Source organism: Miniopterus natalensis, chromosome 10 (assembly GCF_054644295.1).
Source record: "Miniopterus natalensis isolate mMinNat1 chromosome 10, mMinNat1.hap1, whole genome shotgun sequence".
Classification (NCBI taxonomy): domain Eukaryota; kingdom Metazoa; phylum Chordata; class Mammalia; order Chiroptera; family Miniopteridae; genus Miniopterus; species Miniopterus natalensis.
The window spans coordinates 22,914-48,109 of NC_142090.1; the positions used below are offsets into that span (position 1 = coordinate 22,914).

The 25,196-nt window shown below is 36.2% G+C and overlaps 1 protein-coding gene across 1 annotated transcript in view; it reads left to right on the plus strand.

The window, feature by feature from the left end:
- Positions 1 to 990: 990 nt before the first annotated feature.
- Positions 991 to 25,196, plus strand: part of LOC107537371 (protein tyrosine phosphatase receptor type Z1) — a gene marked incomplete at its 5' end in the record, with an annotated part of 112,485 nt that continues 88,279 nt past the window's right edge. Inside the window, one exon of the mRNA XM_016213376.2 lies at positions 991 to 1,056. Coding sequence (XP_016068862.2) covers positions 991 to 1,056 — 66 coding nt within the window. The remainder of the gene's footprint in view (positions 1,057 to 25,196) is intronic.

Consider the following 25,196-nt stretch of genomic DNA (forward strand, 5'->3'; position numbering starts at 1 on the left):
CTTTACATAGGCATTATTGATTAAAACATTGACCATTGACAGTTGGTTCAACCTCCAGCTTCTGTCCACTCCCCAGGAGAAGGGGACTGAAAGTTTCAACTCTCTAATCACCAGGTGGTTCCCATGACAACCCCCATAGGTTGGTGGATGTCCAAAAGTAACCTCATTAACATAAAAAAGACATGTTTATGGCTCTCTACAATTAAGAAATTCCAAGGTTTTAGGAGCTCTGTGCCAGAAACAGGGATGAAGACCAAATATACATTTCTTATTATAAATCTCAATATCATAGGCTTCCACTCACTTTCTTTCCTATACCTCTTTCCCCATGTTCTAAATCTAGAGCCTCTCTCTCTAGTCATGAGGCATCTGGAAGCTTTTACAATGCTCTAAGCTTCTTACTGTGTTACCCGACTCAGGCATCTCTGTTTCTCCAAGGGACAGACTTATCTACACTAACATAACCTTTCTCCCAGCCAACATACACACATTTAAATGCACTAATACACGAACTTAATTCTGTATTGTAAAAGAAGCAAACTTTGAAAACATGGTAACCTCTGGGTCTTCTAGATAAAACTTGTGTTTGTATAAACTCCAATGTATTGCTAATCAATAAGATTTTAAGCATTAGGCTTAGGGACTCAGAAGAAAAATTTGAAGATAGGACAAGTTCACCTTTCTGACCCCAAACTCTCTTTGAGATAAACCTTTCTAAGTTCCTCCTGCTTTACCCAGAATATGTGCTTTGTCCCTGCCTGAACTTCAGCCTTCTTTAAATCCGCCCCCTAAAAATGTACAGTATCTACAAAAAGAGGAACCATGGAATCTATGATGGTAGTGGTTGGGGTTGGGAGGAGACATTGGTAGGGTGACATGGGAAGGAGTAATCAGGAACCACTCATGGCATGGGTGATATGAGCATCTTACATTTTTAAAATTTAGACTCATTTTTCTGCACATTGACCAACTGTTTTTTCTTGGTTATAGATTGTGCTTATGGATACTACAGACAACAGAGAAAACTTGTTGAAGAGATTGGCTGGTCCTATACAGGTAAACATATTATTATATAATGAGTTTCAGAAGAAAATTTTATTGGCTTTTTATCTGTTTTTATATGTAATAGGAAACTTTGTACTTAGCTGAATCTTTAACTTACCTACATTTAGATTAATTAATATATTCAGATTGAAAAATTATTAAAAATGTTATATGCAAAATGACTTCTAGTGGACTTTCCATAAGCACATTTGTTAGTGTAGAGCTATTGGTATCAGATAGAGCTGGATTTGAATCCCAGATCCACAGTGGCTTTATCTCCTTGGGAAATAAGCATAAACTACCTGAGGCTCTTTTTTTTTTTTTTGAAATGGAGGATTATTCTAACCATTAAGTAAGAGAAATTGTACAATGCCTTCTTATAAACAGAAAACTTTCAAGAAATGTTAGCTGTTATGATCACAGTAGTGATTTTTTTATTCATATAACAAATATTGATGGGATTTTTACTCTCAGAAGGGGCTTCCTTCTGAATTACTGAGCTGCACTAATTGGAATCAGGGTCTAAAATGATTTTTTAGAATTGCCAAACTTGACTTATAGCATCATAAATATCTGAAGTTGGCTTAAAATGGTTACAACCAGAAATCATGATCAGAAACCCTAAGGGAAAGGAGAAGCTCTAGGCCTAATCAGAAGAACATGGGTGAAATCTAGATGACCCATGATGTCCCTGGTGATCATCTGAGACAGTGTTGCATGGTAGAGGAGGGGAAAGGGGTTAAGTGAAGGGATTAAACAAAATCAACCCCAGACAAACAGGAAAATCCCAAACTCATAGAGACAGAAAACAGAATGGTGATTACCAGAGGGGAAGGAGGGTGGGGGGAGGTAGAAGAGGGTATCGGGGGGATAAATGGTGAGGAAAGGAGACTTGACTTGGGGTGGTGAATGTACAATACAGTGTACAAATGAGGTATTGTTGAATTGTACACCTGAAACCTATATAATTTTGTCAACAAATGTCACCCCAATAAATTCAATAAAAATGAAAAAAGAAATAAGATTGAGTTGATAAGATAGAATGAAATTAAAAGGGTTTTAACGTGAACTTTATTTTATAGATGACAGGTGACAGCACCATGGGTCTTGTACATAGGGATGCATTTTATATTGTTTTAGTCTTCCTTTAAAAGTGGTAAATATTTGTTGTAGAAAATTTAGAAAATATGTTTAAGCACAAAGAAAAATCTAAAAATTACTCTTACCTCCTTCCAGTGATAACCACTAAAAAATTGGTATATTCCTTTTAGGTCAGTTTTTATTATATTATGTTTGTATATTTTATACATAGAGTTATCCAATTTACTCTAGAAGTTATATTTAAGAATTTTCTCATTTCAGTGATATTTCTTGTTGATTACATGTTTTATTTTTAATCACTCTTTAATTTTGGATATTTAAGCTACTGTAGAAATAATACTAGAGAATAGATAGAGATAAGCCTTTATTTGTAATTTTATCATTTCTTTATTGGAGAATATTTGATATACAATTACTGAGCACAAAAAATTTAAAACTTTCATTTAAAATCCTTGATACACACAGCCTAATTGTTTTCCAGACCAGCCCACTGAATGCTAACCAGGATTGATGATTGTCATTTTTAAAACTTTACTAATTTGTTAGCTTTAAAAGTGACATTTCGTTTTAATTAATTTTGCTTAATTACCACTGAAGTCAAGATTTTAATTTCTATTAGCCATTTATATCACCTCTCCTGTGTAATAAGTTAAATTAGAACTTGGAAAATAATCAAGATATTCATCAGAGCAAGAAAAATGAACAGATTATGGCTTATCTATACTATGAATTACTAGCAGATGGGTATGAGGTAGACCTGTATGACGTTATAGGCAAGGACCTGCCCTTAATTAATCCACTTATAATTATGATCATATGTATATCTAAGAAATAGAGTTTTTTTTTACTTTTAATATGTCAAATCCTGAGAAATATGTAAAAGAAAAAATTATCCATAATTCTACACCACTTTTAATGTTTTAATTGCAATTCTTTCTCTTTTTTTAATGTTTTGCTATTACATACCCAGTAAAATCAACATCTTCAAACTAGTTACTTGAGCAATTTTTTTTTTCCAGGAAAAATGGACTTTAATAAAAAATGGAGCAATTTTTTTTTCCCCCAGAAAAAAATGGACTTTTATTATGCCAAAGTGGCTAAATGTTTATAATGTTAATAGATGGGGTCAAATTAATTTTAGAAAATTTTGTTAATTTATCCATTTTCCCACATTTTTACTAATACTATTTTTTTTAATTTAGTCAATTTGATTAACAAAAATTACAATCTCATTTTTAATTTGTAGTTTTCTGATTAACTTAGTTTCTTAAATTATCCCAAACAACAGGGTCTTGATTAGGATTTTGGAAGGATATATAATAAATAAATACTACTTGAGGTAATAGTTAAGTGAATAAAAATAATAGACATGAATGACTAGTACTAAAAAATAGATGATTCATTTATTTATCCTAAACAACATCACTTTTTTATTAAAATTGTATGTGTTATATTCTATTTGAATAAATTTGTGTCTTACTTTCTCTGGATTCTATTCCAGGCCCTTGACCAATTCTTTTCTATTATATACATAACTCATAAAACAAAGATTTTAGGGAAGTTATTTTGAGTAAAAGATAAAGGTAACTTTTAACTACCTTTAAATTGTATTTAAAGTAAGATTTTTAAGTAAGGTATTTAAACATAAAAGGAAAAATATGTTGTCTCAGCCTGACCTTATTAAAATAATACTAAGGCTAAGACTGAGGCTAAAAATTATTAACAATAAAACAATCATTAAACAAAAACAAATCCAAGATAAATCCAAAGGAAGAGATAAAATTTTTGTAGAAAATAACTGCTAACGTGTTTTTCTACTTTTGAAACATTTGGAAGTCTGAGTATTCAAATATATTTCTTATTTTATGACCTGAGAATATTGTTACTTTTAATGATTTATTTAGGAAATTCCTCTAAGATTAATTTGATTATAATAAAGAAAAGCCAAAATGCTTCTCCTTAAACTTTGTTGGCATCATATTATAGTCTTTAAAGGTACATGCCATTTATACTTATATTTACAGAGAGAAAGTTGGTTTTAGATAGTAATATATATGTACATATAAAAGATAAATTTTTCATACCTGTTTTTATATGTACCACCAGTTGGGCTGTAAATTTATTTTTTTTTATGAAATTTATTGGGATGACCTTGGTTAGTAAGATTATGTAAGTTTCAAGTGTACATTCCTGTGATACATGATCTGTATATTGCGTTGTGTGCCCACCACTCAAAGTCAGATCATCTTCCAACACCATATATTTGACCCCCCTTACCTTTTGCTATCCCCACAACCCTCTTCCCTCTGGTAACCACCATATCGTTGTCTGTTTCTATGAGTTTTTGTTTGTTTTTTTGTTTGTTTGTTCATTTGTTGCTTTCAGTTTTATATCCCACATGAGTGAATTCATATGGTTCTTAACTTTTTCTGTATGACTTACTTCACTTAGGATGATATTCTCAAGGTCCATCCATGTTGTTGCAAGTGGCAGTATTTCATCTTTTTCTCTTTTTATCTTTATTGTTGAAAGTCTTACAGATTTCCCCCTTCCCCTCCCTTTCACCCCCTCACCCTGTTCCTACGCCTTCTGTAGGCCTTCACCACACTACTGCCTGTGTGCATGGGCTATGCATGTATGCATATAAGTTCTTTGGTTAAGTACCACATCTTCCTTATCCAGTCACCTATCAAAGCAAACTTTGGTTGTTTCCATGTCTTGGCCACCATGAATAATGCTACAATTGACATAAGGGTACATGAATCTTTGCCGATAAAAATTTTCAAATTTTTCAGGTAGATGCCTAGAAGAGTCATACGGTAATCATATTCTTAATATTTTGAGGAACTGCCATGCTGTTTTCCATAACGGCTGTGCCAGTTTACATTCCCACCAACAGTGAATGAGGGTTTCTTTTTCTCCACAACCTCTCCAGCACTTATTATTATTTGTCTTGTTGATAGTAGCCATTCTAACAGGTGGTATCTCATTGTAGTTTTGATTTGCATTTTCCTAATGGCTAGTGAAGTTGAGCATTTTTTCATATATCTGTTAGCCATTTATATGTTTTCTTGGGAGAAGCATCTGTTCAGGTTCTCCTCCCACTTTTTAATTGGGTTGTTTGTTTGTTTGATGAAGTTTTATGAGTTCTTTATATATTTTCTATGTTAACCCCTTGTCAGAGCAGAGAGCCCAGAGATAAGCCTACATGCATATCTGCAAATAATTTTTGACAAAGGAGCCTAAAACATGCAATGGGGGAAAGAAAACCTCTTCAATAAATGGTCCTGGGAAAATTGGAAAGCCACATGCAAAAGAATGAAACTAGACTACTGATTGTTCCCATATACAAAAATTAACTCAAGCCTGGCTGGGCATGGCTTAGCAGTTGAGCATCGACCTAGGATCCAGGCGATTGGGGTTCAATTCCCGGTCAGGGCACATGCCTGGGTTGCAGGCTAGGTAGCCAATCAATGACTCACTCCTCACTGATGTTTCTCTCTCTCTCTCTCCTTCTCCTTTCCTCTCTCTGAAATCAATAAAGATATATTTTAAAAAAACAAAAAAACAAAAACAAAAATTAACTCAAAATGGATCAAAGACATAAATATATGACCTGAAAGAATAAATTACATAGAAGAAAACATAGATACTAAACTTATAGACCTTAGACTGAGAGAAGATTTAATGAATTTGACCCAAAGGCAAGGGAAGTAAAGGCAAAAATAAATGAATGAGACTATATCAAACTATAAAGCTTCTGAACAGAAAAAGAAACTCCCAACAAAACAAAAAGGCAGCCAACAGAATGGGAGAAGATATTTGCAAACAACAGCTCCAGGTTGTAAGTTTATTAACTAATGTGACAAATTATTGTATTGTTATATTTTCAAAACTTTTTATGCTTTATAACTTTATATCTGACAACTATAACTCATTTTGTCTTTCATTTCCTTCAAAATCAAAATTCTTGTCTTTTATAAAAGTTACAGCACATTTTTGCCCCCCTAATAATTATGGAAAGCATGTTAGGAAAGACTCTGAATGCTTGGAGTGCATTTATAACCACAAAAGATGACATAATGATGGACAGCCCTTTGGTTGTCCTGGAAAATATTTGCTGATGTCACTATTTGGGCATTTTTTTAATATAGGATACCTTTTTAAAAGATTTATTTAGATATCGCTAGTAGTGGTTTGGGAATGCTGCTCCCAAGACAAACTTTTCTCCAAGAAATTTTTCATGAGGCTTAAATTCCTACATGTTATGGCTGGTTGTATTTATATATTTTTTAATTTTTAACTGCTAAGAATATTAGAAGCTACTTTTTAAAAGTTTACCACTCTGTTGTTTGGATAGTTTTTGCAGTAGAAAAAGTAATATAGATAACCGCTTTAGAAAACTTGATACATAGATAAAAATCATCCTGGTTTAGTTTCTTAACTAACTTTCTAGTTTTACAGGTAGAACTAAAAGCAAGTTATTTTCCTCTAGACAATAAATCTTTAAAGAGAGAACTCAGATATTCACAAGGTATGAGTTAAATGAAAAACAAGCTTTGATGTATCCTCTATGGTCCCTAAACCTAGAACCAGAAAATGGAGGGCCTGTGGCCCAGGGAGAGAGGGCTGCAGTTCTCACCACCAAGGGCCAGTGTGTATTGACTTATGGAGCGGAGTATTGTGTGTTTTCTAGCAGGCCTGGGTCCCTAAGCAGTGGGTGCACCTCATCGTGTCAGGAGGATACAACACTTTTACCATTGGGTTTATTATTGACCAATGCAGATACCACTGTGTATATCCTATAATCTTAAAAGGAAGCCACAGAACTCTTCCTTTAGCGGGCTAATTGTGTATAGGCCTGGCATCTGTAGAGTGGCCAGGATGTTGTAGAGTGGTCTTTGCATAAACAATGCAAAGTTCTTTGCTTTTTCTCTCTCTCTTTTATTTATTTTTTTATTTTACTTTTTTACCAAACCAATGACTTAAGCTAGCTTTTATTTACTAAGGATTAATCTTAGATCATATGAGTTTGAAAAGCATTTGAGTCAGTTTCTATATTTCTGAGAATTTTAGAATACCCATTCCTTACAAGTGCTTGCCTCCTTTAAATTAATTTTGACAATACCATCTAGAAGTAGAAAATCATGTCGTATTTATAATATACATATATAGACATACCCAGATAGACACAAACAGAAAATAGTTGGATCCAAATTCTGTTTGGGAAGCTTTTTTTTTTTTTTTTTTAATTTATCTTTATTGTTTAAAGTACTACAAATTTCCCCCTTTTTTCCCCATTGACTCCTTCTACCCCACACTCGCCACCCCCCACCCCAGGCCTTCACCACACTACTGTCTGAGTCCATGGGTTATGCATATATGCATATAAGTTCTTTGGTTAATCTCTTCCCACCCACCCGCCCCTGCCTTCCCTCTGAAGTTCCTCAGTCTGTTCCATGCTTCTTTGTCTCTGAATCTATTTTGTTCATCAGCTTATTTTGTTCTTTAGATTCCACATATGAGTGAGATCATGTGATACTTTCTTTTCTGACTGGCTTATTTTGCTTAGCATGATACTCTCCAGGTCTCTCCATGCTGTCTCAAAGGGTAAGAGATTTACAATTTATATCTGTCTTTGACAAGTCAAGTTCCAAATGACCTTCCCCCTTTGAAAATAAGAACAGCCATTTTTAATACCTAAAAGAATTATGTTGACATCTAAATAACATCCTAGGTTGAACTATTTCTCTAAACCCTCCTTTTGAAACTTCCAGAGATCAGTTAAATGTTTCCATTTTTTCTGCCTAATTTTATAGCTAGCTTTTTCTAATCATGTGCACAAAAATTAATTTAGAAGTACCAAAGGATCCTCATCTTGGCCATCCTCATATCAATGGAAGGCTTACTGTGGTGGTCTTGCTGGTCGGGGAGGCTCCATATCCCTTGTTAATTTTGAGATCTGTAGAGCCTAAACAAACTTTTAGGGAAAACCAGCCTTATGTGCAAATCTCTAGATGAGCCAAATGCTGTGGATCTCTGTATAGGACTGCTTTACTCCCTAGGGGAAAATTTTTCTCAGGAAACTCCACAAAGATTTTTAGTCACTGAAGAATACTAGTGTAAGGGCCAGCAAGCACTTACCAGGTGCTGAAGGAACTGTGATGCTTTCTAAACCATGGATCCCTCTCTTGAGTTGAACGCATTCCAGGGTGCCCTGCCCTTCTCCCCAGGGATCCCACTGACTTCTCTAGAATCACCTATGCTACTTCACTAGACAACTCCTGGTTCCCATCTCTGCCACTCCAGATTTGGGGTCTGAAACAACTGTTGTCACCCTATTCCTATTCAGGTTAGGGAAACAAGTGTTCTTTCTCTTTCAGATCTAGAGAGGTAAGTCTCTCATTTACCAAGCAAATATTTTGTTCAGATTCTAAGTATAGAGTTAAAAATCCAAAATTAGAAGCAGCAACCCAGTGTGAAGTGGGGAGCTGGTGGGGCACAATGCACCCCTGCTTGTACCTAGCACCAGGTCTGGGTCTCTGGAGTGGTCATGGGTGGATTCTTTGGAATCCTGCTCATTACGCCAAGAAAATGTTAACATAAGAAACATCCAAATTTGTAGAGAATTTTTGAGAGTTTATTTGAGCCAAACTGATGACATATGTGGGTAAGCAAGATCTCAAATGCTCCCTGGTTCTTTGCTTTGCGATCAAGTTGCATCATCCTGCTTATAACTTATAACTTAGGGCCTGTTGGCTTCAGCTCTTTTAGCAGACAATCTATTAATCAAAGGGACAGACTCATTTAAAATGTCATTTTCTGGGAGGGGAAGTGATAGGTCTCAGAAAGAGGATCTTTCAGATGAGGACATTTTACAGCTGCTTAGCTCAAACTGACTACAGATTACTATTTTTTTCTGAATTCCTAGTGTGTTAAAAAGAAAGAAAAAAGTCTTTATCCAAATGAATGTATTTCTCCTGAGCAAATTACACCAAACCAAGCTTTAAAATGTGGATTATTCACTATAAAGTTTATTATCTCTTTCTATTTTTAATAAAAGTAGTTAAAAGTTGATAATATTTTCAATTTCTATGCTTATTATTCCACCTAGAAAGTGCAAAACTATACTAAGTGGATAAAATTTCAGGATAAATTAGTTTTAAGTGTCTTAAATTTAACTAATCGATGAATAGCTGAAGTAGATTAGTTTTGACCACACTTAATCTTAGTTTCATTCATAACAGTTTATCTTGGTGAGCTGTATGATTCTGTTCCTTCTTGTATTGTGTTGTCATTGAAATGTGTCAGATTAGCTGCAGTCTCAGAAGAAAGGACTTGCCCTTGAATATCTCTACATACAGAATTGTATTAAAAATTACTAGGAACATCATAACATTTGTCTGTAGCCATTTAAAAATATTATTGAAATGGAATCACTTAGGCTAAGGTTGTTTATGAAAGATTACACAATTACAATATAGGAAGAAACAATGTAAATCCCTGCTGGCTACTGGATGGACAGAGAAATAGAGGGCGGAAGAGGGGAAGGCATTACTCTTTCCCTTGTGTTTTTTTACGCAGGTTAAAAACAACCTTTCTATTTAGAATGTATACTACAATTATGCTAAGAAATTACAGGGTTGGTAAGTACAGTTGACAGTCCCAATTTTAAAGTTATTATAGGAAAGTAAGCAAGGCAAAAGAATGAATGGTAAATCTGGGGATGTCAGCACTAAAATCCAGCTTTTTTCTTAGTAACTGCATTTCATTAAAAGGTTTCAGAAGGTGAATTTCTTTCTTTCTCCTAACCTAAAATGTTCTATGACAATGCCTAAACAAAGGTAAATTCAATGAAAATAAAAACTGTTACTTGGTCTTTCTTTTTCTGATGTCTTGAACACATAACCCACAATCATTATGTGAGATTTTCAAATTTTGCTTCTGTTTGAGGTGTTAGACCTTTGCATTTTCAAGCAATAATAAAATCATCAGAAATGGATGGACTTTCACTGCTCCATTCTTAGAAATATCACTGTTGCCCAGCCGGGCGTGGCTCAGCGGTTAAGCGTCGACCTAGGATCCAGGCGATCGGGGTTCGATTCCCGGTCAGGGCACATGCCCAGGTTGCGGGCTGCAGCCGATCAATGACTCTCTCATCATTGATGTTTCTATCTCTCTCTCTCCCTCTCCCTTCCTCTCTCTGAAATCAATAAAGATATATTTAAAAAAAAAAAAAAAGAAGAAAGAAATATCACTGTTGAGGTGTAGTTTTTATTGCCCTGTCTGGTGTGGCTCAGTTGGTTGAGCGTTATCCCAGCACCAAAAGTTTGCTGGTTCAATTCCCAGTCAGAGCCCAGGCACAGGTTGTGGATTCAATCCCTCTGCGAGAGGCAGCCCATCAATGTTTCTCTCTTACATCGACTTTTTTTCTGTCTCTCTCCCTCTCCCTTCCTCTCTCTCTAAAATCAATAAAAGTATATTGGAAAAATAAAGAAATATATTCTTTATTTCCTGGACTTCAAAAAATATTGTTGTGTGTTTTCTCATCATACTTCAAAGCAACTTGAAATTGAAAATTATTTTTTGATATATCCTCAAGTTCTTAAAACCTAGATACTTTTAAAGTTTTATCGAAAGGATTGTGTTGGATATAAGTAAGAAAGGCCACCCAGGTGGCCTATTAGACACTTGGCTGAGTACCCCAGAAGGAGGGAGGCTTTCAATACTGAATTGATTCTGTTACCTTAAATAGAATAAATATATAAACTAGAAGATGCCACTTAAGGCAAACTAAAGAGCTATAATATAAGGTTGTATACAGTGTGGTTTTATGTTTGGCATTTATTTTCAGACATAGATTTCGTGTTTTATCTCTCTTAACGCAGGAGAAAGTAGGCTAAAAGTATCTCAGAAAGAAAATTTAAATCCAGGCAGAACAATGAATGATTTCTGGCTCATCCAGGCCTCGTTTTACTTTTAAAATCTAAAATATATTTTTAACATATTGTATTTTACTCTTTGATTCATCCCTCCTTATACTAAGCACACTGTTCACTTATCATTTCCAACTTAGGAGTGGAAAAGCAAGTTCCAGAACTCTATGTATAGAATTATCTCATTTCTGTAAAAAACTGTATATGAACATAGACAAAATGGCTGGAAAGATACACACCAACCTGTTGTCAATGGTTACTGCTGAGGAATGGGACTATGAAAGGCCAAAGGAGGCCAGAGATGTTCACCACTTATTGTATAATGTTTATATTGCATTCATTTTTTAAACAAGTATATTGAAATGAATGATTTTCAACTCAGTTTCAGCTAAGAAGGGTAAGGCAATTGGATAGGAACCTCAGCTGTGGGTTTTCACCGGTCGGAATGTAAGGTCTCTGCTTGGATGAGTTGCAGTGAGAGGGTGTCCCGGGCATCTGATTAGAGCAGAGAGCACTTAGAGTCAGGTTTTGTAGAAACTGCTAGCACACAGAATCACCAGTCTGCTGCACTGCTCTGTATTTCAGTTTTGTTATTTGTCAAAAGTTTTTAATAACGCCCTACTCAATTGTTCATGGATCAAATAACTGTCAGAGGAGAGCTGTTTGAACAAGTTCACCGCAAATCTAAGTGATTAGTATTTAGCAGTGTCTTAACTTGAACCCAAACAGGTTGCACAAGTCTGGACCTATATGATAATCTTATAAAACGATCTAGAAGGAATTGACTTACTTCAAGCATGTTATAGACAGGTACTTTCTATCATCTGTATATTGTTAAGAGTTTAGCTAAGATTTATGTCCTGGGAAAACTTTTCCTATGTTAAACAGGATCAGTAGAGTATGCCTCATTGTAGAGGCTGAATAGAGTTCTGTTAAATGATCTAAAACGCAGAATTTATTTCTCTGGACCTCTCATTTAATATAGAATTAAAAAAATAAAAGTGTGGCTATAGAATAGCATCCCAATTGAATAACAATAAGCAGATTTATCTAATAGTAAAACTGAATACTAATGAGTATTCTGCCATGAGTAAAATTTAAATTGTTTAGATTCTCTAGTCCAGCCTTATAAGTAACCTTTCTTCAGCACCTAGTAGAGTCTTGAATGGATTGGACAAGTCCTTTGGCACCTGAAGCTTAGAAAATTGGGCTATTTCTCCTCTGCCTGTGCTCACACTTCTGGGTTTCATATCTGTCTATATTGCTCTTTTCTTTTCCGGAACTTCTTTCTCTCTGTGTGTTCTTTTCTCTGGGATTCTCTACTACGTGAAATATATATTTCAGCAAAAGAAAAGAAAAAAGATATTAAATGGTTTAAAAAAATCTAAGATTAGGCCACAGTTTGTGTTGTCACACAAAATTCATTAAAATGTTTTCAACTTTTAGGCAAAATACCATTGCAGTTATTTTAAGCTGACCTTTCTATTTTATGAATCAGTAAAGACTGAATATAAGGCTTGTTTAGTTAGTTTCCTATGTTTCCTGTATGGTAATTCTGACTCTTTAAACCAAAGATTTTCAAAGAGCAAAAAGATGAAAAAATAATGTAAATGACTCACCTCTTATATTCAGATAAATTTATTATTAAGTGACCTGTATTTTCATGACTGAAGCACAAAATTACAAAAATGATTTTGAAGTGTATTCAGATGTGTTTAGGACTGATAGATTTTGTTTTCTTTATCCCTTGAATGTATATATGTATCAATCAATATGACTCTCTCTATTCTGCTTCCCATGTTTCTGGTTTGTTTTAAATATGTTTTTATTGATTTTTTTTTTTTTTGATTTTTTTTTTAGAGAGAGAGAAAAGGAGAGGGAGAGAGAGAGAAAAATTAATTGGCTGCCCCCTTCACATACCCTGACCTGGGCTCAAGCCTGCAACCTGGACATATACCTGGACCAGGAATCAAACCAACAAACCCTTCAGTACACATGACAATGCTCAACCAATTGAGCCACACTGGCAAGGGCTGCCACATTTCTGTTTTAACCATGTACTATGTTTTGTTCAAATTAGAGAGCCCTTGACTGGGCCAGAGCTAAGACTTTTTCTGGCTTGAGTGTGGAAGATCTTAGAGGTCCTTTGGCACACCAGCCTCAAATTATTATAGACCATGCAAGGATCTTCTTAATTATCATGGAATATTCCAAGGCACAACGCTGCCCTGATTCACTCCTCAAACTGTATAATCTTAGGGTTTGGGGGAAAGAGAAAGGAACTGGAACTGTATTTAGAGGTAGGTTTAGAGCAGTGTCTGATAACCTAGGGAGGTGGGCCTGAAGGAAGCCAGAACCAGGGAAGGGCAATAGGGAACCCCTGAGAGACAATTAGCATGACTGAGGAAGAAACCTGGTGGCAGCAGCTGAGTGCAGAGCAGAGCCTGGCATCAGCTGGAACAGGTTCCAGGTTAAATGTGGTTTCCTGCTGCTTAGAGAGGTTACTTCCCACCTAGAGCATCCTTCCTCTCAGATGCCTGCACTACACTGTGCTGGAAATAAAGTGCCCAAGCAACTCCACCATTGGACTGCTTCTCAAAAAGTCAAAAGCGAGAAGAGAAGGACCCTGGGAGTTCCAAGGCTGATGCATGGAACACTCCAGCAGAAGTGCAGGCATCCAGTCCAGTCAAGAAGCTGCCCATGTTTAGGGAGGTTACTGACCATCTGCAGGAAGGAGCAACAACCTTGGACTTAAAATCAGATTCTCGTCCACATGGGATAAACTTCATTTCTTAATTTAACAAAATAATTTTTGGTGACAGGTGGTGAAAGTGGAGACCATACCCAGGCTGAGGAGACTGTGATAAGGCCATACCAAAGCTGAGGAGATGGTAGATACCTTCCTGATCCATTTCCCCCAATGAATCTATAAAGTGTAAATCTATGAAGTGTAGAGATCCTAGCCATTCTCATAGTGAGTATCAGGGTGAGGATCTGATATGCAGACCCTCAGCTGGACATCACTTATTTTTCATTATAAAAGAATGTGTTCATAAATATCAAATACAAGGTGTCCCAAAAATGTATATGCACTTTGCATAATTATAAAGTCAGTGTTTATTAATACACAGTTCATTTTCAAAATTTAAAAGAATCTACAGAAATGAATAATTTTTTGTCAACCCCTGTTTTCAAACTGATGACCATTCTGGTCCAGGCACTGCTGATAACTCAAAGCAATGGAATCGCAAACATCAAGAATCATTTCGTGCCCTGGCCAGTTAGGCTCAGTGGTTGGAACATCGGCCTGCAGACCTAAGGGTCCCAGGTTTGATTCCCGGTCAAGGGCATGCACCTCGGTTGCAGGTTTGATCCCTGGCCCTGGTCAGGGCGTGTGTGGGAGGCAACCAATCAATGTTTCTCTCTTTCTCTCTCCCCCTTCTCTCTTCTTTACACTCTCTCCAAAAAGAAACATCAATGGAAAAAATATTCTCAGGTGAGGATTAAAAAAAAAAAAAAAAAATCATTTCACTCATTATTTGTATGCCCTCAATTCGTTGACTGTTGCCAGTTTTGTACAGTAGACTTTATCTTTTATGTATCCTCATAAAAAAAATTCAAGGGACATTTTAGGATAAATTTTCTTTATTCAAAACTTAATCTGGTTTCAACTCATTATTTCAAATCAGTTAAACCTGAAAAGGAGTGAAAATTAAGTGAGTTATCAACTATTAAAGTATATATACATTTTGGGGGGACACCCTATATATACTTATATAAATATTTATGTAAATATATTTATAAATACATTTATAAATATTATATAAATATAAAATATATAGTGTTCATAGATATAAAATGGCTGAAATTTCAGTCTCCAGAGATAACTGCTATTAATGACTTCTGTTGAGGAAATTAATTAAAAAAATCTCCCAACTCATAAATCTTCCTCATAAAGGTAGTAGGGAAAGGGAACAGTTTTATTATCTTATAAGCCTTAAACCAGAACGTAATGTACATCAAGACATTCCACTGAGAGACTGCAAAGACGGGAAGGAATCCCATCCCTTTATATAGTCAAGCAGATACAACCCGTGGTGTGCATGTTTTCAAGGTAAACAGTACTAGTCCTCAAGTACGGACTTGACAGCAACTTTGTCACACATAGTTCATCCTAAGTTTACCTGGTAATTGGGGTGACGACGTGTTGTTAGCATATTGGGTTTATCCGGAGAGAAAACGAAACTCATATATTTATCAGAGGGTGTAGCTTTGCAAATTGGAACAAGGCAAGCACCTAAGTTAGGCTCCAGCCTTCCTTCCCACAGAAACTGGGGATAGGGGCTTTATCTTCCTTCCTGCTCACAGTTCATAAATGATGGCTCCCAGGTCCTTGAGAAAGACATTCCTGGCTCATAAAGCTCACAGAAGGCCTGTAGAGTTTTCAAAAGGACGTATAGAGGAGAAAGTACTTACAATGATCAGATTTCTAAAGCAAATGCTCTAAGAAAAGGAGAAGTCGCTTGCCTATCATCAACAGAACTCTCTCTTATCTTTTAGGTTTATTTGTCTTTGCACTTCCTAATTATTCTTTCAGACATTTTTATGACCTCTTACTAGATGTGCTGCTCTGTAATTGCTTTAATCTCAAAAATAATTTTTGGCTACCTTTGTAGGTAAACCTATTGTAATTAAGTCAGGCTGGAGGAAACAAAGAACTAAGCTTCTCCTAGGGCAAAGCTTTCTTTTCTTCATTGTATTTCCGAGCATAAAGCAGAGCCTCACACATAGTAGATGTTCAATAAATATTCAGTAGTTATTCCCCTACCTCATTCTGTCTCACTGGGACATAGCATTAATTTAACCTGGGAGAAATTGTGACTAGTAATGACATAATTTTAGGGAACTAACCCAAATCGTTCTTGCAACAAGTAGGGATATAGAAAAAAATAAAAGTTGTGGAATGAGTTCAGAGTGAGTTTTCGTTTACAAGAAGTAGTTTTACATCTTAATGAAGTGGAAACCAGGAAAGGCTGGATTTCGTAGCTGTTTGCCCTGGAAGTTGAAACAATTGCAGAGTCTTCCAAAATCAACCTGAGAGCAAATCCAAAACTTGCATAAACCAAATTAGGTTATCTCTTATCTGGGAATGGCTAATTTAGCTTTTTCTCCTGTGTGGTTCCTATCCTTTCATATTTCATGAGCACCTCTAGGAAGTTAAGAGCTGCTTGCAGAACATTTTTCATAGATAACATATAGTTTTTCTTTTCAAAACCCCAAAAGTTTGTTCTTGAAGACCAGTTGCACTTGTGCATATAGTGCCCTCATATATCCCTGAGAGGATTTTTGGGTTCAGTTAATCTGTGTTAGAATGTGTAGGATTCCTCTTCCTATCACCTCTCTGGCTTTTCTTTTATCTAAATGTTATTATGTAGTCTTGGACACAGGGAAATTTAAAGTTTTGAGATTATTAGTTTAATTAACTAATGCTTACTGAGTGTAAAGCATGAACCAGACCCTGTGCTAGACTCCAGGGTGCCGTGAAGGGTGGAAGCAACCACGAGTATGGCAACAGCAGTGATTACAAAGAGTGATAAGTGCCTAATGATAGAATTTGGTATCACAAGTCTAGGGGCCCCTTCATAGCTTCAGGGTTCAGGGAAAGCTTCCCATAGAAAGGGACTTTAAATTGAGATAAAGCATGAGTAGGAGGTAACTAAGCCAACATGGTGAAAGATTGTTCCAGAAAAGGGAGTAGCTGTGCTAACCTGTAGGTGAGAGAGAAATGGCTGTGCTCCATCCCCTGTAATATTCTTCCTGCCTTTGGACACAATACTACGAATGACGTGGCTCTCTCTGGAGAGCACACCCCAACCTCTCCCCCCTCCTTCATCTCTCAGGGTGCATCTCTCTCTCTCTCCCCTAAGGTCCAACGCCCTTATTTTGCTATAACTTGTTTCCTGAGCCCATTTCTTCTATGGCTTACTTCTTCTACCTCTGTGACTTTCTACATAAACTTTTTATTGTAATTTGTAAAACACCCTAGGAATGTGACAGGACAAATTCTTAGAGCCCCATGAATTAATTCTCCTTTAGTTGATATCCTTGTCTTACTCAAAATGCTGGATAATAACATCTGTAATACCTTCAACAATAAAAATAAATTTTTAAAATTTTATACCATATCTTGATTGGCAGAGACTTGAATTTTTAGTTATTGAATTATTTTGCATCAAGGGATGTTAGGCATGATTTTACATCAACATGTTAGTTAGTAAACTAAAGGAAGAAAAACTAATTAAAACAAGACCAAAAGGGGGAGGAGGGGGAGGTTTTACGGAATCTCCCACTTTTACAGAAGAGGGAGAGGGTTTCAAAAAGACAGAACTAATCAACATCGTCATTTGACTTCACAGGGAGCTCACAGTGAGAGAAAGATTATAGACCAGGCCATATTCTAAGGAAACAGGTTTTAGTGGCTGTTCTGTTACTAGTTTGTCTGATGAGGGACAAGTCCTGGGGTCATCCTGTCTACCTGTTTGCCTTCAAAGATGAGCTCCGTAGCTCTCACTTCTTTTCCATTTCCTCATTTTTAAAGGGCTGTCAGTACCTGCCTCAAAAGGCACTGGCTCATTAAATGAATCAGTATATACATAGTACTTAGAATAGTGCCTGGTACATATACTGTGTTCAAAGATGATATTTCTTAAAGTCAGGTAAATCTTCTGAAATAGAGCTTGTTTTGTACCAGGCTTATATCCGTCACACTGTTAGCTTCCCTTCTGCCAACTGCTATACTAGCATTTTGAAAAGCAAGTTCTCTCTACTTCTGATTGTTCTCCACTGTTTTACCTGAATACCAACCCTCTGCACCTCCATCAGGAAGTGAAACCTCTTGGATTTCTCCTGCCCACGTCCTGTCCCCCAGCTTTCTTTTTGTTGCCCATGACATAGAGACCTGGCAGGTCCAGTGTTCTTTCCATCATATTTCCTCAGAGTGTGGCACATAGTATGTACTCAGCAAGTGTCTGTGTTATGCATGGACCAAGCTGAGAGGCAGGTAGTGTTTTCACTTTACAAATGGAGAAACAGGTGAAGTCACTGTGCAGAGTCACAAGGAGAGCAAGGGACTGGAACAGTGCTCTGAGAATGTTTTCTGAGAATCCTGAAGGCCACCTCTGATTCTTTTGTTTCAGTGATGTGGGCAATAACATAAAGTATAAAGCTGTTAGATTTTTGAATTCTTGTATCGATATAAAAAATGCTGGTTCCAAAGCCACTGTGTTTGATATTGTCTTTTTTTGCTTTACGCATGTGTCTTTTTGTTAAAGAATAGTTTATTGCTTTTTGGAGAGAGGGGAAGGGAGACAGAGGGAGAGAGAAACATCGATGAGAACGTAACTTGGATTGGCTGCCTCCTGCATGCCCCATACTGGGGATCTAGCCCATAACCTGGGCATGTGCCCTTGACTGCAAGTGTCTTTTTTAAGGAATGTGTTAAGAGCTTCTGAAAAGTAGGATTGCGGGTGCCTCTTTTCTTTTCTTTTCTTTTCTTTTCTTTTCTTTTCTTTTCTTTTCTTTTCTTTTCTTTTCTTTTCTTTTCTTTTCTTTTCTTTTCTTTTCTTTCCTTCCTTCCTTCCTTCCTTCCTTCCTTCCTTCCTTCCTTCCTTCCTTCCTTCCTTCCTTCCTTCCTTCCTTCCTTCCTCTTTCTTTCTTTCTTTCTTTCTTTCTTTCTTTCTTTCTTTCTTTCTTTCTTTCTTTCTTTTTCTTTCTTTCTTCTTCTTTCTCTCTCTCTTTCTTTCCTTTCTTTCCTTCCTTCCTTCCTTCCTTCCTTCCTTCCTTCCTTCCTTCCTTCCTTCCTTCCTTCCTTCCTTCCTTCCTTCCTTCCTTTCTTTCTTTCTTTCTTTCTTTCTTTCTTTCTTTCTTTCTTTCTTTCTTTCTTTCTTTCTTTCTTTCTTTCTTTCTTTCTTTCTTTCTTTTCTATCTTCACCTGAGGATATTTTTATTGATTTTGAGAGAGAGAAATATCCATGTGAGAGAGATACATTGATTGGTTACCTCCCGTATGTTCCCCGGCCGGAGATCAAACCTACAACCTAGGCATGTGCCCTGACAGGGACTGGAACCCACAAGCTTTGGGTATTCAGGATGATGCTCCAACCAACCGATGTATTTGTTTTATAATCAAATTGAGGAAAAGGGGGCTGAAATGTGTACTTAATATAAGTTAGCTTTTAGCCTATGGATGATTAAAAAGTTGTTTTGCATCACAGAAAGTCTCTGCGTCTCATACTTCCTCACTCAGTAATGGTCTAGTGATTTATGTATCTGTACCCATTGCTATTTGACCATAGCAGGTGAACTGTTGTACTGATCAATAGAGTCAGAAATACTCTATTAACCATTTATACCCTTAAAGAGTATGTGATAAACTGTAATTAGTGTAGAAACAATATTCTCTCACAAAAATGGTAATGTCATTATACATTCGCATGTCACCTGGATTCAATCTAGTCAGCATTCCATTGAGGGCTCTTAGAGTGCAACACAGCCCGATGTTCTCTGCTGTGGCATAGTGTGCTCTCTTTACATTCATTTCATCATCTGGGTCATTATGCCAGCTCAATGACAATCTATTTGTCACAGTTGATTGAACCACTACCAGCTCAGTCACATTTTGTGCATCGTTTACCAGAAAGTATATATTTTTTAAGAACTCAGGACAATTATGCAGGCCATGTAGAGCCTTGAAATGTCCCCAAAATGTGCTTTGGAGAAGTCACCCACCCCTGGAGCTCAAATTCTTCTGCAGATTGATTGTCAGTGTTGCTGACCTCTAGATAAAGGATCCCCATTCCAATTCACGTTTTCCAAGTGAGCCTCTATTGATGTGAAAGAATTTGCTCTCTCTTGGAAGGAGGATGGTTCCTCTTTAGAAAGCAGCCTCTGTTGTTTCCTTCTAGCAGAATAATTGTGCCTTTCATTTCTGTGGAGATAATAAAGAAAGCCAGTTCGGGTATGTCTGTGTGGCTTCAGAGTAGATTGGAGAGAAGGTTCTATGACTTTTAATTATGATTGTTTATCCCCAAAACATATATGTTTTGGTAAATTATAATAACATATTTTCATTTGCATTGATTTCTTGTTTGTGCTTAAGCAGGAAGCTTGATTTAAAATCCAAGTCCTACTGACGTGTTTTTATGCCATCAACATTTTAAAAAGTAAATTGAAGTAAAAAATAAGTTCTGGCATATGATACAAATTCCTCTGAAGTATGTGGCATATGTTTAATAACTTATGAGTTAGCACTGTAAGATGTTTATATAGATTAGAAACCACAGAGATCTAAGGAACCATATTTATTTGATCCTAATTAATATTTGGCCTTAAATCACACCACTCTTCAATTTCCTAATGTGAAGCAATTAAACAAGCAGCTGTTGGCCAGGTAAATATTAAATTTGCCAAGTAGATATTTCAAGTTGTTCCCCATATTTGGACTATATTAGAATAGATTCATAGACATGTTGAAATTCATATACTTAAAAGGAGTGTGTATTAAAATTATTCATCTGTTTAATAGTATTAAGTCTTATGCTAAATTATCACAGATAGTTTAGCATGTTTGTCCATAGTCTATGGGGATACATCAACTAAAAATAACTTTTTGAGGCTATGTGAAAGTGCTTCATATTTTCACAAAAAGTAGTAGAGTACTGGATTAGTAAGGAATTCCATCATTTTAATTGGAATGTTCTTAAACTTTAATTTTGCCCTTTTTGGAAAATGAAATTGCCAAAGGAGCAATTACAATGATAAAGAATAAAGGAGACACTAAATATAGATAATTTATAATTTAGACCAGTTGTTTCTAAACTTTAGTGTGCATCAGAAATACCTGGGGAATTACTAAAATAAGACTACTGGGTCTGACTTCCAGAATTTCTGATTCAGTAAACCCTAAGTTGAGGCTAGAAATTTAACATCTAACAAATCCTCAGGTGATCCTGCTGCTGGCCTGGGGAACCTCATATTGCATTATCCAGAATCTTGATCAGTCTCTGCTTATATTGCCTTAATTTGTGGAATGAACAAATGATGGAGGAAAAATTCAGAGAAAGAATATGCATGAATACATTTATACATGTAAAAGTGCTTTAGCCCCCTAGATGTGTTAAATTGACATGAAAGAATATTATCAATGCTTCTATTTAATATACAATAATTTAAATGTAAAACCTGCTGTCTATGTCTATAAAGAGATGAGGGAAGTTTTCAAACAACTATTAATACAACTTGCATTAATTTGCCCATCTAGACAGAGGCCTCATTACCTGTATCAGGAAGTTTCTGGCCTACATGAGTCCAGTGAGAATCCCTCACTAGTGAGTCTGGCTGCAAGCCAACACATTTATCTCTAGCAATTTCCAAGCAATGTTCTTTTTCTTTTTCTTAACCTTTTTAAAATCATTTTTTATTGACCTGATTCCAAAAGAGCCTGGATCCTGATGATATCAAAATTGTATTTTCAGTTCCTTGGATTCATTTTTACTTTTTTTTTAAAGTTTCCAAGTTTCAGGGTTTTAGTCATCCTAAACTATTTTGTCAATAATTATTTCCTCCTCATTTTTTTGGCTGTTGATCATGTAATTTAGTAATTACGTCAAAAGTTTTAAAATAGAATAGAAATATTTCTAGATTTTTGTTTAGTAAAGGTTGTTATACTTTTCTTTATTCAGTAGATGTTTAGATTAAGTAACTTGTATAATTGTCGCTTTCCAAATCACTAATGTCAACTCCACAGGACAAATTACTGCTACACATACAAATTACATTTTCTATCATTGGACTGCATTTTTCTTGGAATTTACCCTCAAACCCTGGGGGATATGTTTAAAAATTTTAATAGTTTCGATAGAAATTGAGAATAAGAGCATCTGTCATATCTCATTATTCTAGCAGGGCACTTGTTTGAAAATCTTATGGTGGATAGTAGGTCCTGAACTTGTTGGCTAATAACTTCATTTATTCAGCACATTTTAATTGAATACCTCCTATCTGGAAGCAGAAAACAATAAAGACTAAGTGCTCCTCATGGAGTTGTATCCTAAAATAACACAGAACAAACATCTACAGGTAAAGGGAATGATTCATGGAGCCCTGTTAAACTGTACTGCATAAGGATGCCATCCCATTCATGGATGTTGATGCAACCATTTTAGTCTATTACCACCTGTAGATATTCCAAAAATTACAGACATTGAGGACATTACTACAAGTAGTTAAATATCTACAAATTTTCTATGGACAAGCCATTGTTGTATTTTACTAAATGTTATTTTTTTAATAAATTTCAAAGTTAAAAGTTTTGCTTTTTATTTTTTATTTCCTTTGATTCAGTTTGCTCCTTGGCTTAAGAGAATTTAAATATACTTTCAGGTTACATGAAAAGTCCCAGCGAAGGCAGGCCTAGTAATGACTAGGTCAATGTTGGGAACTCCTGAAAAACTACTAAATACATCCTAGTTAACACTAATATCTGCAATCAGCATACCTACTCCCACTTTGCATTCTAGATCTCCCTTCATCTACACCCTGCAGGCAGTATGCCAAGCATAACATCTTAATCCATGTCCAGTGCAGGGAGAAGAAATTCTCTCCTTTGCTGGCCATGGGATATCTTTGTAGGTTAAAACAGCTTCTTCTCAGAACTCTGGGAAGAATTTTAGATTTAGTGACAGGATTATTTTTCTCAAAAGTTTGTAAAAAGCAGCTTGTCATTTTGGTCAAATTCTTATCATTAAGCAGAGTCAAGTACCTTCAGGATAGAATTCAGTAGGCACAAGGCTCTGTGACATCTTTGCTCATTAAAAGCTCTGCACTCTACCCACCATCTGTGTACTATTAGATGTTTGTTGAGGCTCTAGGTTGCTAGTGACAGAGAAGCCTGAAGATAATACTGTGATCTGATTATGAGCAGGAAATCATTATTGAGTGTCTTGAATTTGAAAAAAGAATTTCCTTCTAACCAAAGAAAGGAAAAGACCTACAAATAACTAAGGAACTACTTGACCATATAAAGCCACTGCTCATCAATGTGCAGGATTTTATCTACCCCTCCCTCAGATATTCCTGTATGTAGTGATGGCCCCAGACATAGTAGATCTAATGGGAACCTCTTCTGGACTCTAAGTTTTGTACCCCAAAGGACATGATGAGAGAGCTTATATGTCTGAGAAGAAATTCAAAGCCTCCCTCATGAAAGCCTGTGGAATGTAGGAGCTGTTTATCTCCTACACTAATCCTAAAATTAGTTGCCATGGCTCTTAATTTGTTTCTTGGAAAAGAGACTGCACAAAACGGGGTAGAGAAAAGTCTCTTGAGAGCCTCTTTTAGAAATGGTGCTGTCCTCAAGATTTAATGGTATCCCCTTGATAGAGATAGTGACAACATGGCTACATTCTGCAAGGCCACCTGGACTTTCAACCCTGCAGAACAAAATGGGGATTAACCCAGAGTAGTTAGTGGTCCATAAAATTCAGGCTTTTTAAGACAGAAGGGTCTCAAAATTCTAATAAATAGCTCAGTGCTTCACATATAGACCCTAGGATTCCCATATAAAACCTCTGAGAAACAGAAGAACCAGGTCTGTCTTTCATCTCAGATCAATTTTGGGAAATAGAGGGCCATTGAAAAACTAAGATAGCCTAGTGGGGCAGAGAAAATTATTCTTGAAGGGCTCAGATACTGTCAGCCTGGAGTCTCAACCCTCAGCGTCAGCACAGACAGGCCCATCCTGCACACCTCATGTATCATCAGCTCTCTGGATATATCCTGTCTCTGTCCCTCCTAAGACAGTAAGGGTGGTGTTGGAAGGGGGGTAGTAGGTAACTGAAGGGGGGGTGGTATGAGCTTTACTCAAGAGTCTGTCACTGCCCAGCTGGTGTGCCTCAGTTGGCTGAGCGTCATCCCATGCACCAAGAGGTCACTGGTTCAATTCCCAGTCAGGGCACATGTCTGGGTTGCGGGCTCAGTCCCCAGTGCGGGGCATGCAGGAGGCCCCAGATTGATGTTTCTCTCTCTCTTTAATGTTTTTCTCTCTCTCCATTTCCCTTCCTCTCTCTCTAAAATCAATAAATAAACATTTAAAAAAGTATCTGTTACCAGCCTCCACAAACATTTGATTGTAAATAGTCCAGACTAACCTGCTTAAGCCTCATTCAATTCTTTAGATGCCCATTATTGCTAACCCCAGTCGCTGGTATGTCTGTCTCAGTCCCTGTAATCTGACACAGACATCAGTTTCTTCCTAGCCTCTCCCTTGCTTGTGTTTTGGTAACTTTGTTACTTACTCATTTTTTTTAATTTTTAGCCCTATAAATGTAATAGTCTGGTTACCTTGGTTAACTTATTCTTAAAGGGTATTAGATTTTACAAACTAACATAATTAATGATTGAAACTTTTCTATACAATTTTCCTTGTAAAAAGAAGAGATACATTTAAGTAAAATTATTTGTAAACAATGGAGATGTTTCTTCTATAAACATATTTATAGTTACTTAACAAAATTGCCTTGCCAAGGGTATAGTTTTATTTAATTAAAAATCTTATATTACCTTCAAACCTCAACATCACGACACTCAAATATGACTTAACATAATTTTTAAATGTTATATTGACATTGGCACAGCCCTAATATTTCTAAAAAGCAGTAATAACCACACTAACAAAACTAATAATGTAAGGCTTTCTTTCAGGTAAAATTGCTGAAGAATACTGGACCATAATTATACTTTATCCATGGATAATTAACTATATTTGTTTTATCTGATTTCTTAATTTCTTACATTTATATAACAAAATTGTTAAAATAGAAGAGAAATTATTTAAAAAATAAACTAGTTGGGGTTAGCCAATGAAAGCTAAGTACAACTTTTGGTGACATCTAAGTTTTTAAACTTGTCATCTTTCTCATTCCCTAAGAGACCACGAGGCATGTGTGCAATGATTTAAAGTGAGTTGCTGAACCTGCTCCTTGGGCAGCATTCTTCCCCAGCAGTCTCCCCCATCTTCAGCCATCCTGTGCACAGCTCTAGCCATTCCCCTGCATGCCT